Raw genomic sequence first — 13,676 nt, 5'->3', positions numbered from 1 at the left:
TCCCAGGAGCAGAGGTCACTCACGGGGCTCGGAGGTGTAGCAGGCGCTCTCGGGGCCGGCCCCAGCTGCCTGTGTCCGGCTGATTTTGATGACGTGATCCACGACGAAGAGTTTTTGGATCCTCTCCCACTCACTGGGCCATATCAGAGCTATACTGTGCAAAGGAACAGGCAGGTGCTTTATGACATGAAAAAGCCAAGCCCTAAACTCCCAAACTCTTTGGCTTGTTGGTCTGTCAATGAAAGAAAAACTGCAAAATCCATCCAAAACCCAGCTACACGGGAGGGCCTGTACACCCAGATAACAGCAGCCTGTGATTAGTGACACTGTTGTGCTCCTGTTGTGCTGGAGGGAGGGATGGAGGAGGAAAGGAGTGGAAGATTTCCTACTTTTAGTGCTGCATCACTGCAGAAGCAAGGCTATGGAGCATGAAGTCCAGCCCTGCAGCTAGCACTCTGAGGGGGAAGGCTCACAGAAAGCAAATTGTAAGGAAGCAGGATGTTTCTGCGTCCAGGCCAAATCCAGAGTGGTTATTGTCAGGAACAAATCAAGCTGAAGGAAGCTCTTTTTTCCTGACCCAGCATCCTTGGACAGTTTAAGTCTTGCCTTGCAGGAAGGCTGAGGTGACTCTGAGAAAGCCTCGGCGTTAATTTTGAGGGAAAGGATTACTCCTCATCTTGCTGTGGCTCAGCAACAAGAGCATTCCTTTGGGAATGTTCTCAAGAGGCTTCTGGCAAAAGGAGAGTGTGTGAAGGGAAAAAAACTCACTGTTTGGAGTCTTCTTTGGTCATGGAAGCAAAGGTGAACATGAGCCCCCCATGGGGACAGAGCAGGACACTGTTTGCTATGGAGGACACAGGGCTGCACCGTGTTGGCCTCCTGCAAAAGGGAAGAAGAGATTTGGAAAGCTGGATCAGGTTATCCCACCAAAACCCCCACAATTCTTCAGGAAACCAGGAAGAAATCACAGGTGAGTATTTACACAAGGCATTCCAACAAGGAATAGTGACCACTAATGATGAGGAAATCAGATCTGCGTTCCTCTGTGGTGCAGAATGACTCTGTCCAGCAGAGATTTCCATCTCCAGCCTGAGTGGTGACCTTTAGGATACAGCTCCAGACAGATGAAAAAACTAATCAGGTTATCAGCTAATCCGACCATCTGGTTAACACACAGCAAACAAGGAAATTCAGTGTCTTACACTGTATTACAATTGATACAAGTCCTGCAAAAAGCAGCTTCATTGTTTCCGTGAGCTCACTGTGCTGGGAGTCAGAAGCAAAATATTATCTACAGCTGCCAAAATAAGAGATAAAAAGCACCAAAACCCTCCAGCCAAGTTACCTGACAAATTTCCTCCATTCTTCTACAAAGAACTGTGAAACAATATACAGCTCATCCGTCTCCTGGGGGAAAAGAGGAGGAAAAAGGATCTTTTTAATGAACCCAACAATGACTGTCCGGTTTGTCGGCAGCGCTCTCTCCCTTCAAGACCTCAGTGCTGGTTTACCATGACAACTCCATCCAAGTGGGCTGCGAAAGCCAAGGAAAATAATTTGGGATCAGGTACTAAGCACTGCCTTTGCTAATCTTGTGTTTATTATGAAGTTACTTGAGTTTTTGATCCAATTACTTTTAATTCCCAGAGGGAAAGGGCATTTCCCTGGAGCAGCCAGGACTTCCAGCGCTGTTTCTCTTGCTGGGTACTCGGCATCTGAAGCTGGTGAATCCCTGCACTCCCACAGGCATGGGGTGAGACCACCCCAACATCCCTCAATTGCTTCCAACATCACAATCCTCAAGTTTTTCCTTTTGGCAGCAGCAGGGATACAAAACCACAGCTGTGCACCACATGAGACAGTGTTTTTGGGAAAATCTGTGTTTTTGTGTCCCAGTCTTCCTTTAAATTGTTTGCTCCTGGATAAGAAACCACCCAGACCCCAAGAGCTGGGTGAAAAAATTACTTCCATGCTCTCCTTTACCCTCACCCCTTTCCAAAAGACACATTTAAGGGCTTGCTCCATCTTTCTGTAGGAAAACTCAGCACACCTGAGGAATATATATATGTACACTTTTTAATTTCCCTTCATCTCTTGATTTCTGCTTCTTTTCCTCCCCAAACCTCAAAGTCTCTGTATCAGGAAAACTCCAAAGACTCGAGGGGAAGATCCTCAGCTCTCTTCTATGAGGCTTCCTTGGGAAATTAAAAGGGAAAGGAGGATAAAAAGGGAAAGAAGGATGTAACCCTGCTGGTGGAGACCCTCCTATGTCTGACCCACAGTGATGAGCTCCAACTTCCCATTCTCCAGTTTCAAAAGCAAATCTAACCAGCTACAACCTTAACAACCGCTAGCAGGACCTGGAGTTCTCCAGCTCAGCACGAAAGATAAACTCTTTTTAAACTATTTTGGGTCTCCTTGTTTCCAAGTCATGGGTCTGTGTTCCCTCAGATTTTACTACCAGCTGGAGCAGCGAGGGATGGAGGCACACACCTGCAAATGCACCTTGGCAGGATTGTAGAAGTCAACCATTAATCAGCACCATGAAACTCCCAGGAGCCAAGGACTGGAGCCAACAGCTTGTTCTGGGCACCTCAGGAATCCCTGGAGAAGCTGCTAGGAGATGGTTTGCACAGCCATTGCTGCTCTTTGGAGGGCTCCAGCATTTTGGGAAGCTTTTGGGACACTGGATGATGCTGAAACACACCTGAATTTTGCCCAAGCAGCAGCAAAAGGTGGTGGTGGGGCAAAGTTCAGGTGTGTTCCAGCACCCTCCTGCACGGGACATCTGATGGAGAGCTGTGGGAAGCGGCTATGCTGTTTCTGTCCTTCCAGGGATGGATACAACCATGACAGCAACATTGTCACTGTTATCTTCCTGACTTTGGGCCAGCCACAGCTCCCTTGGCACACCGGCCATTTGGCCACTCCCGTGGCTCTTCAGGGCTTTGTGCCATGACAGCTAATCCAGGGAAATCACACCTCAGAGAGCTCTGCTGGCATGGACTGAGTGGAGTGAATGGATATGGAATGGTTTGGCTTGGGATCTCCTCCCACTCCTCTGCCATGGCAGGGTCACCTTCCACTGTCCCAGGTGCTCCAAGCCCCATCCAAACTGGCCTTGGACACTTCCAGGGATGGGACAGCCACAGCTTCTCTAGGCAGGAGAGGGACTAAAGCAAATAAAAGCCTCTCCCAAGCCTGGCTGCATTCCCTGATCCCCCTCCTTCCCTACCTGAGGCCAGCTGCCCAGGCAAGGTCTGCATTTATCATGGAACAGGTTCTGGAGTGAAGTTTTCTGCTCGCTGGCCATCATCTTATGCAGAGCTTCATTTTCCTCCCCTTCACGCTCCAAAATCTGCAGGAAACAGTTAATTACATCCCAGTTCCCGTTCCCAGCTGCTACTAAAGGTGACTTTATTCTCCTCCACACACAGGGTTGTGTTAAAAAGGAAAACCAGAAATACAACCAGTATTTACAGTCAACAAAATGGGAATATTTGGCAAATACCTTGCACTGGGAACAGCACTCTTTGTTATTTGGGAATTCGGGGGCTTTTGGAAAATATTGCTTGAGTTTCTCCCAGGCTTCCTTGGAAACCACCCTCCGCTCGTTTTCAGAGATGCACAGGTCACCTGCAGGGAGAGAATCAAGGAAAGGCTTTGATCACAACAAGTTCAGGCATTTTGCAGCCCTTGATTGAAGAGATTACAAGGAACAAACATGGGGAAGAAATCCACACATTTATCAGCCAACACCGTGTCAGAAAAACCAGCCAAGTCACCTTCAACTCCTTCCTTGCTTCCTTTAGACAGAGAATAATAATATGAGTTTAATTCATAAAAGTGCCCTTTAGATTTTCAAGATCATGGCCTAAGCAGATGTAGAGATGTGGGGAAAAGCCAGAGGGCACAGGGCTACTGGTTTCTGATCCTGGCTATCCACAGCTACATCCTCATGGTGAGTCCATTTGCTGAGGCCCATGATAATAACCCTGTCTCCCATGAAACCAGGTGCCTTCATATCCTTGAAAACCTCAAATTCCCACTGTAGAATCTGAATACAGTTTCATATGGCCTATCCAAGCAGCTCAAAATGTGGAAAGGGCAGATTTTGCACCCTAAATCTGCTCTGGGGAATAACTGGATGTGAAGATACCAAGCAAGATTTACCAGCTACCCCCCAAAACACTTATTTATCCATCAGGACTATTTATCCTGATATCAGAATTATCTATCCTGATGCTCAGGCGGCTCCAAGACCCCGACAAGGATTTTAGGGAGTTACTTGTGCCTGTTGTCTCAGGAGTGAAAGCAGGAGGCACACTCAGGCACTGGGACACAACGTGCACGATGAGACGTGCTGGCCAGATAAACAAGGCTTGGAAAAACAGAAGGCTCTGGGATCCGACCAGCTGCCCACTTGCAGGGTTGCTGATGGCCAAGGGGAAAACACAACCACATCTCCCTCCTGAGACAGCAGCTGGGAAATCCCTGTTCAGGGAAAAACACGAGGAGCAGCCGTTGCGACACCAGGATGTGAAATGGATTTGGGAATATCTGTGCCTCGGTGGGGCCTGCACCAGCAAGAGGGAAGGAAAACAGTGACTGTGGTGGCCAAAGGGCACAGTCCCTTATTATCTGCTCTTCTATAGCCTGGAGAGCTGCAGAGAGAGGAGAGGGAGAGAAACTCCTTCCTCCCCACCCTCAGGCAGCTCTTTAACATGACAAGCAGCTTCTCAGGCCTACGGACTCACTCCAGGCGAGCCTGGAATTTGGCCAGCTCTGAAGAGGAAAAAATAGCAATGCTCCCCTCCTGCTTTTCCTCTAATAAACAAAGGTCAGGACTCGATGCAGCACTTGGCCACTTGAGCTTCATCCAACAAGGCCAAGTGGCTCCGGACGCTGGCCCAGGACGCTGCCAGAGCCAGCAAGGATGGGGAAAGAAAGGAGTTTGTACAAATAAGTGCCTTGACACCACACGATTAATGAAAACAGATTAATATGGTGAGTGAAAAGAGGTGGAAAAATCAGCTCTGGGTGTGCAGGGCACAAGTGTTTTGCATTTGGAAGATGAACCCAACCACTGCTGACCCTGCTTCTCACCCACACCATCCAGGACATGTTTTGGGCATGGACATCAAAGAAGACTTAACTTGGTATCTGGAAAAAAATCACTGGGATCAGGCAGCTACCGGAGAGTGAGGAATTGCAGCAGGGATGCAAAGGGAGCTGTGAAGGGAACGCCCGGGTGGCATTCCTGGAGGCCAGCCAGCCCTCCCAGATCCAGCACAGCCTTTTCCAGAGCCTACCATGGAGGCAGGAACCTCCTCCACCACAAAATTAAGGCTGTAGGAACAAGAATACAGATTTGCTGATCCACTCCAGAGGGAGTTTTTCAAGGTGGAACGCTTGTTTTCCATGAGTAATCAGAGGTTAACTCAAGAAACAAAACCTGCCCTGCCAGCAGCCCCCTTATTTAGTATTATTTATTCTGCTATGACCCCAAGTCATAGGTCAACCAGCAATTTAATACCATACATTTTCCAAAGGCCTATTGGCCTATTTTTTATCGTGTCTGGCTCCATAACTGTTCCACCCCCATGCTCCATGCTTTTATTGAACAGCACCAGCCTCGAGGCAATGGGATATGCAGTGTTCAAGGCACTGAGTAACAGCTAATATCGTGACAAAGTGCTTAAACACTCTGCTTGAAAATGAGATTTCTCAAGCCTTACTCCAAGTTCTAGACTAGCTCTGATGACAGGAGGTGTGTGGCTAATTTATGCCATTTTTCCTTCTGTACGAGATATGATGGAGCCTCCTCACAAACTGATGCCTACAAACAGGAGCTTAAGTAAAGCTTGGTTTTATGGCTGGGAACACAAGCTTTATAAAGTGAGACTAAAACAACAGGGTAGCCAAGGATGCAGCTAATGAGGCGTCACTGGCAAAACAACTGATATGAGGTCAAAACCTTACCTAAACAGACCAAAGCACAGCAAGTGGGGAAATCGATATCCAGGAGTGGTCCTGGTCCAAGTGCTGGGTGAGTGCTCCTGTTCTAATATAAACCAGGATATTGAACAGATACTCTCAGCTCCCACCTGGACTGATTTACACCACCTCTTCCTCTCTTCCTGCTTTTAGAGCTTCCAAATGGCTGCAGAGCTTTGGTGCTGCCTGTGCAAGGAAGGGAAGCTCAGCCTCTGACAGTTCTGCTCTTGGCCGAGTCCCTACAGACTCGGCCTGCAAGGGAAAATTTTGAGTGCAAGAGACACCAGGAAAATGAGAATGAAGCACACTTTGGCAGTGACTCCTCAAGCTGACCACAGCTGGAGCAAATGCTACAAGGTTAATGTGTGAAGCAGTGGGCAACAAGGGAGATATTCAGCTCCATCCCCCGGAGAGACTCACCATGTGGGCAAACGATGTCTTCATTAAAATTTAACTCCTCTTCCTCCTCCCTCTTCTCTTCATTTGATTCATCTAATAAAAAAAAAAAAACAACCAAAAAACAAAAAAACTCAAGAGGATTGCACAGAGCTCCTCTCTCAAGGAAAAAAAATCTTACAGGGAAAGGAGCATGGTCGCCTTTCAAATTACAGCAAACCCCCTCACCCAAGGGAAAATTTGGAAGGAAATTTGTTATTCTCCGATGTCTTGGCCTCTGGGCAGGCGAGATTACAGCCTCCAGGCCACGTAGGAGGGCTTTGAAGTGCTTGGAGCACAAACCAGGCCTTTGTGAGATTACAAAGGATGCATTTGTTAGGGCTGGAACACCGCAGGGGTTCCCTGCTCCCAGACATCTCCGAGTTTAACCTAAATATAAGCCTAGGTAAGAGCAAAAGGAGCAGAATTCCTGGCAAAATTCCTGATCTAAACCAGATGCTGCCTGACAAACCGAGGGGGAGCCTGCCAGGGGGCTGACAAGCCCAACATCAATCTCTAAATTAGTTAGTCAAGCGTTGGCCACTGAATGGAACATCATCAAGACAATGACGTGTCAGCAAGAGCCTTTAACGAGCAACTTGGCTTGTGAGTAATTCAAATGCACTACTGGGAGTTGGAACCTGTTGTGAATCAAAGTCACCCCCGGGGAACAATGAGTGGTAACTCAGAAATACTCTCTTTTCCATGAGTACTACTCCTTATCAGGGGGCATGAAGTGCAGCCTTCCAGCCCAAGATCAATGCCCTGAGCCATCATTCCCATTTTCATTCCAATAAGTTTGTTACCCAATTCAAAGAAGCTCAACAAAATAAGATTTTCAAACATTTAAAGAGCAGAAGGCAAATAAAACTTCCATCTACTCTCATGATATGAGAGTAGAATGGAGTGCAATTCATGATTTTTGCTCCCAGGCTGTGTTTTCCCAGTGCCACCGCATCAGCTATGCTGTTTTAACCCTCAACCTTCACAACAAACATCATCATCCCTTCCCCAAGGTAATTTTCACGTTTCTTCCTTCCCTGTGCTCCCTCATTCAGAGAAAAGTGGATGAAAAGATCGTGTCTGGAGTGGTAATTTCACACAGCTTTGTAAAACCACTTATCACCTCATCTCCCTCTCTAGCATGAAGATCACCCCGCAGTTTTCAAGCTTAGCAAAGAAAAAGCTCCTTAAATGAAGGCCTTTTTTATTCGATTTATTATCCTTTCCCCCCTACTCATACACTGCGAACAAAACAGCTACAGAAACCCCTGACGTGTCTTTTGTTAGGAGGGCTCAGGCAGAGCTGGTGGGTCTCTACAGCAGCAGAAATTAGAAGGAAATCAGGAGTAAATACCTTTGTTTTGTGCATTTCCATTCATTTTTCCATTACTGTGCTCTGCATCTTCATCTTGCTCATTTAATTGCTCCAGAGCCAGCTGTCGCCAGCTCCTCAAGGATGCTTTTCCAACCCAAAACCCGTCGTTCCTGCAGGGAGACAACAGCACTGGTACCCCAAAATCACAGCTCCCTTTTTCAGAGCCCAAACAGGGAAATCTTTAGAGAAAAGCTGTTTAAGCCTTCTAAAAAGCATCTTTGACAGCATTTGGAACTTCCATACCCCTTGACTGTCATCTTCAGCAGGTTGGTTACGGTTTTGTAGTCCTCGTTCAGCTGGTTCTTCAGCCGCAGGATTCGACACCTTTCCACCACACAGTCCTTGCAAAGGGCTTTGACTGAGGGGGGGGAAAGAAACACAGGTTTTTACACTATTTATTGCATAATTCATTGCATAGGTAGTTTCCTGCTGTTTTGAAGGCCTTCAGACTATGTTGATACTTGGTGTGTACCAACCATCCTGCCTCTGGATGGTTGATTTCACGTGTAAATGAGGAAATCATGGGGGTTACAGCCCCATAAGGCCATGTTTGAAGCTTAAAGAAGCATAAAATACTTCAAATGAGGTGTGATCTGTTCCACTGCCTCACAGGTCTGCTCTTACAGCTCCTGGTATCCACAGTGTGAAGTCAAAGGGAGCCAGCCAGGGCAGCCCAGCACCCAGCCACAGGAGGCAGGAAATGCCAGGAAAACAAACATCTGCACTGTGGCACTTAGCCAGTTCAACCCAGAAAAACTACCCTTTTGCAAGGCTGCACTGGAGCAAGGGAGTGGAAATCCTCCAGCTGGGTGTGTAGTTAGACTTTCATCCTGGAGCAAGAGGAGAAGGGAAGCAGAGTGTCCATCCATCTTTTTACCCATCCCTCGCACCCTGCCAGCCATACTCAACCCACAACCCTTCAGGCAATCTTCCACTTGACTAATAAACCTTGCCCTGTTTTTCCCCACAAAGGCTGCCTGCATCACAAGCAGTTTCTTCCCTACAAGCTCCCAGTAGGAGCTGAGCTAATTTGGTCTCAGTGGGAGTTACTGAGCAACTTCCTAAAAGGAATGAAAACCGGGGCTTGATGAGGGGATGTCCAAAGCCTGGAGGGACTTGGCTGACCCTGAAAAGCAGAATGTGTGGTAGATGCCTCAGCAGGAGCAGGCTAACAGGTAAGTGCTTCCTTGGATGAGGTGACAGACAGGAAGGGATATTTTTAGCCTGAATACTCCATGAGATCCAGCCCACACAGGAGCTGTGGGTGCTGCAGGCACAGAAAATAATTGTCAAGAGTTTGGAGTGTTGCATGTGCAAGTTTTATTTTCTAGAATCGCCTTCAAACCTTCCAAGTACTATATTTCCTAAGCCAAGTGTCTCATTCCTCCACAGCAATTCCTCAGGCACAGCCCAGGGCCAAAGCAGACCCTGCAATCACCCTAAATGGATTGGAGAAATGGTAACAGAATTAAATGATATTTTAAAAATCCCCTGGAAATAAGGTAGCACTAAAGCCATGCCCTGAAATGAAGTGATAATGATAAAGGACACCTCAAAACAGGGCTGGGACCAGAACAAGGCTCCAAACCACATCCCAGGAGGTGACTTGAAGAGGATGTTACCGTTGAGCCGGGGCCCTCCTCCGTATCGCCGGTAGAAGAAGTCGGCCACGTATTCCGATATCCTCTTCATCAGGGATATTTTATCAGGATGGAGTTTGCCGTGGGAGCACAGGCAGGCTGTATTATCAATAGGCTTGGGAGGAGTGGACTCATCCAGCCACTTCTGCAGCCATTCCAGAGAGATGAAGTCGTAGGGAGAACCTGGGAGGGGAGAAACCGCAAAGAGAAACAAGACCATACATGTCAGCTCCAACACCAGGTGGTATTTTATAAAGACTCTTAAAAATCAACAGGCAATCACTGTCGATTAAATCTCTGTGGTACAAGTTTTCAAAGGTCTGATCCAGCTTCTCCCACACCACTCTGATCTCAGTGTCACAGATTTGGAAGACAGGAGCTATGTGAGATTAAGATGTGCAGATCATTTTGGATTCAGCAATCAATACGCAACAGCTCCAAGGAGGAATGGGAGTGCTTTCAAACCTTTTGGGGATTACTGGAGAGCAGTCGAGGAAAGGGGAAGGTTTTCTTATCATCCATCAAGGGACTGATATGATATTTAAATCATAATCATACGTTACAAGCTTTTTCTACAACAGACAGAGTTCACTGGGGTAATTTGAAAATTAAAAGCAACAACAGCAAAGTCAGTGTTCCCCCTGTCCTTTCAGTGGACCATAATTTTCAGTGTCTCTTACAATTTTAATAATAAAAATTTACAAATAAATTACAAATTTAATAATACCCATATTTTCAGTGTCTCTTACAATTTTAGGTAAAAATTTAGAGTGCAAATGGAAACTTGCTTAGATTTTTTGCTGAAGCAGAGCAACAGGCTTGCCCTTGTTTGCTGAAAGAGAAGTACAAAGCCGTGGTTCAGGAGCAGGTCAGTGCTTGTATGAGCAGGTTGGGGTGAAACCCGTATATCTCAATACCGAGGCACAGTGTCACTACACAACTCTTCTGTGGGATGACTGGGAAATTAGGAAGAATTCAAACCCATTCTGCTGCCCCGTGCTGCCACGAGGGCAGCTGTGAAACCGTGGGGAAATGCACCCATGGGGAAATGCATTTATAACTGAGCACAAATCCTTCATGTTTCCTAGGAAGGAGCAACAGAAAAGCAAGAGGAAAATGCAGAAGACAGGAAAACACTGTGTCTCCAGCGTGCACTGGAGCTCTGTGAAGCCTCTTTTCCTCCACAGCTTCAATCCATGGTGTTTTCATCTTACGCAATGCCCTCCACAGCCGTGACCTCCAGAGAATTGCATCGCTGTCAGAACCGGTTTGCTAGTTTGGGATGAAACTGCCTCCCTCAGAAAGAAGGGTTTTCTGGGGCAGGCTTCACAAAGCTGGCAGAAAACGTGTCTGCACAGCTGCAGAGAGAGCCCCAAGCTCCAGAGAGATAGGACCCAGAGCAGTGCTGGAATGACTTTGCCTCCAGCTGCACTGGAAGTGCTGTGCTCATGATGTGCCAGCAGCAGGCAGAGGGTGCCTCAGGGCAAAGTTTTAGGTCCCGTCATCTCTAAATTGGGGCAGAAGAGCTTCACCTGCACCTGTAAAAACTGTATTTTTTGAGATTTATTCCTCTGTCACACCAGAACTGCCAAGAGCAAATTCTTCTGTTCCTGCTGAGGAAAACCACATTGGAATGTGCTGCTGTTCCTTTTCACGGGTGACTCAGGGCAGGTTCATCCCTCCAGCACAACTCTGATCTCACAGTGACATCTGAGTGCTGCTCAGCTCGTGAGGAGCTGTGACATCTTCCTGCTCCAGAGTGAAGCACCTGCATTGCCAAACTGGAGAGGCAGATGTTTATAGGAACAGGAATTTGCTGTTGGGCTATTCCAATCTCATGGTGGACTCTGAGCATCCAATAATAAAAGCTGAACAGTGAGTTCTCTTAGAGGCCACACAATTAAAACCACTTTCAAGTCTTCAATTATGATTATCCTGTAATTTTAGGAGAGGCACATAGTGAAGACAAATTCTCTGGGCTGGATGGATAGAGCAAGTTTTGCAGGAGATGGGTGAGAAAAACAAGGTGGGAAATAAAACTCCATGTGCCAAGGCAACAAGACACAAGGAGGACAAAAAGCTTAACCCCAGTCTACACAACTGAGCCATGGAGCAGTGAAGCACTGGCAGGGACAGATTTAGTAATTTTCTGCTGGAAGTTAGGCATTCTCTTAGCCCATTACCTGCTGATGAATCGGGCTCACCAGCTCCCAAACCTGCCATGAGCTGGCAATTTAGGAGCAGGCAGATATTCCGCCTCAATGCTCCTAATGAGCTGAGCTGCTCACCAGGCAGAAGAAAAGAGGCACAAAACATGAGGCTGACGGATGGGGAAGGAACAGAAGGGAATTAGTGATGCCAGAGGCCATGAGAATGAGCAAAGAAAGGAGAAAAATAGGTTAAGGCAGTAAAAGAAGCAAGCGAAACAAATGTAAGCATGCATGAAGCTCTCCCCTTTCAGAGGGCTGTGGGAATGCCTTCCAGCAAGGCCACAGGAGTTGGGAGTTAGTCACAAATCATTCCTAAGCTTAACAGCTCTACTACAGCAATACTCCACAATGTCTTACAGACCAGCTTCGGCGGGTAACCTTTGGTAGAGCTCCTTCACCTCCTCGTGTTTGATCTTGCCTCTGGCCACGCTCTGTTTGCGCATCTCGGCCATTTCATTGCACCACTCCTCAAACTTGCAGTTATCCCGCTCTACCAGCTCCTGCAGAAAACCTGGGAAAGAAAAAAAAAAACAAACCAGGAATTGAAGGGAAAATGCCAGCTATGTTAATTACCATGGGTTATCTGGGGATAACAAACCTCAAAATTCCCTCAGCCTTGCTGGGCGAGGTCTTTCCCCAAGCCAAGCACGTGGACGTTGCTCTCTGATACTGATGGCTGCAGATGATTAAATGCAAAGTTTTGCACCCAAGAAAATAATTTACTTGGGGTTGGTTGCAATGTTAAGTGCAGCTCCTCTGTCCTGCCTCATCCTTACCGAGGGTGGGGGAAACAAAAGCTTTTCACCCTCTGGGTACACCCAAAGCCTGTCATGACCTGCGATCCAGCACGTTGCAAACCCAAGGGCAAAGAGCCCTCAGGAGATGGGAGATTAGCCAGGGCAGATCAACAGAAAGGTGAGGGAAATAGGAATTTTTGCTGCCACTGATGGAAAAACCCCAAACAAACCAAACCTCAGCAGGGAAAAAAGAAGATAAACCACTTCCCTAACAGGGCTGGTGGGAGGGAGTGGGGGGAAGCTCTGCTTATCTGAGGCCTCTTGCTATTTAGAATTATTCTGAAGAGCTAAAATATCTGCAAAAAGGTTAATTCTTGACCAAAATATCCACCTTGGGAGAATATCCAGTATTAAAAAATAACCAGCCTGACCTCCTTGAGATCAGAGCCAAGTTACGTCTCTCCGCTGTCCCGGAAAAGCCGCTTTTAACAGCATCAAAGCAAAATGCCTCAAATTTACAGTTCCATGAAACCTCCCCATAACCACAGAGCTCGACTGCTGCCCTTCACTCCCTGTTCCCTGGCAGGATTCCACGGGAAACAAAGGCAACCGCGGGGCTGTGCAGGAATTTGGAGCTGGGTGGGGAGGTTTTTCTTGAGTTATTGTTTTGGGCAGAGTGGTAGGAGGAAAGGGAAAGCAAGAAAGCTCAGGAAACAGGCGAAAATACAGATCCAGGCAGGAATTAGTGCTAATTCCTGAAGTTTTATGTCTTGGAGGGTGTGTTTTAAACAGGGGAGGTTGGGAAAGGTTTTGGGTGTTATTAAGGGGGAATAAGGTGCATGATTTTCCCCCTCTGCAGAGATCCAAGGGGACCTGCCACCTCTGCTGCCCCTGCTCCACAGAAAATGAGTGAAGGGGGAACACACCTCAGCACCAGGGGCCTAATTAGTATTTCTGATCAAGGAGCAGCAAAACTAGAAACATTAAACCCACAGGCAAAGCCCACAGGGAGTTCTGGCACCTCCTTAATTCTAAAGCACAACACAAAGGCCCTCGGCCCAAATTCCCATTCGGGGCTTGGAGCCTCTTTATCTTCGTGTCATTTATTCCTGATGTGGCAAAGCTGATGCAGTCGCAAAGGGAACCTGACATCTGTCAGGATTATTCACCTCCTCATGCATTGCTGATGACATTTAACCACGCTGTTCTCCTGCACCTTTGGAATCCAAGCAGGATTGCAGTGGCGAATCCCAGCGGGATGATCTCCTCCTGACCCCTC

The 13,676-nt window shown here is 47.3% G+C and overlaps 1 protein-coding gene across 2 annotated transcripts in view; it reads right to left on the bottom strand.

Annotated features, from left to right (window-relative positions):
* The window catches only part of USP48 (ubiquitin specific peptidase 48), a 30,334-nt gene that overhangs the window by 6,140 nt on the left and 10,518 nt on the right, over positions 1–13,676 (bottom strand). For both annotated transcript variants that reach the window (XM_063417029.1, XM_063417028.1), the window contains exons 11-20: positions 12,022–12,171; positions 9,433–9,633; positions 8,054–8,168; positions 7,790–7,920; positions 6,418–6,489; positions 3,512–3,636; positions 3,236–3,358; positions 1,346–1,407; positions 769–879; positions 24–154 (exon numbers count right to left, since the gene is read on the bottom strand). In XM_063417029.1, the coding sequence (XP_063273099.1) occupies positions 24–154; positions 769–879; positions 1,346–1,407; positions 3,236–3,358; positions 3,512–3,636; positions 6,418–6,489; positions 7,790–7,920; positions 8,054–8,168; positions 9,433–9,633; positions 12,022–12,171 (1,221 nt within the window). The remainder of the gene's footprint in view (positions 1–23; positions 155–768; positions 880–1,345; positions 1,408–3,235; positions 3,359–3,511; positions 3,637–6,417; positions 6,490–7,789; positions 7,921–8,053; positions 8,169–9,432; positions 9,634–12,021; positions 12,172–13,676) is intronic.

This window comes from Prinia subflava, chromosome 21 (genome assembly GCF_021018805.1).
Source record: "Prinia subflava isolate CZ2003 ecotype Zambia chromosome 21, Cam_Psub_1.2, whole genome shotgun sequence".
NCBI classification, from domain to species: Eukaryota; Metazoa; Chordata; class Aves; order Passeriformes; family Cisticolidae; genus Prinia; species Prinia subflava.
Note: the sequence above shows the minus strand (reverse complement) of the source record. Positions and strands in the feature narration are given on the sequence as shown.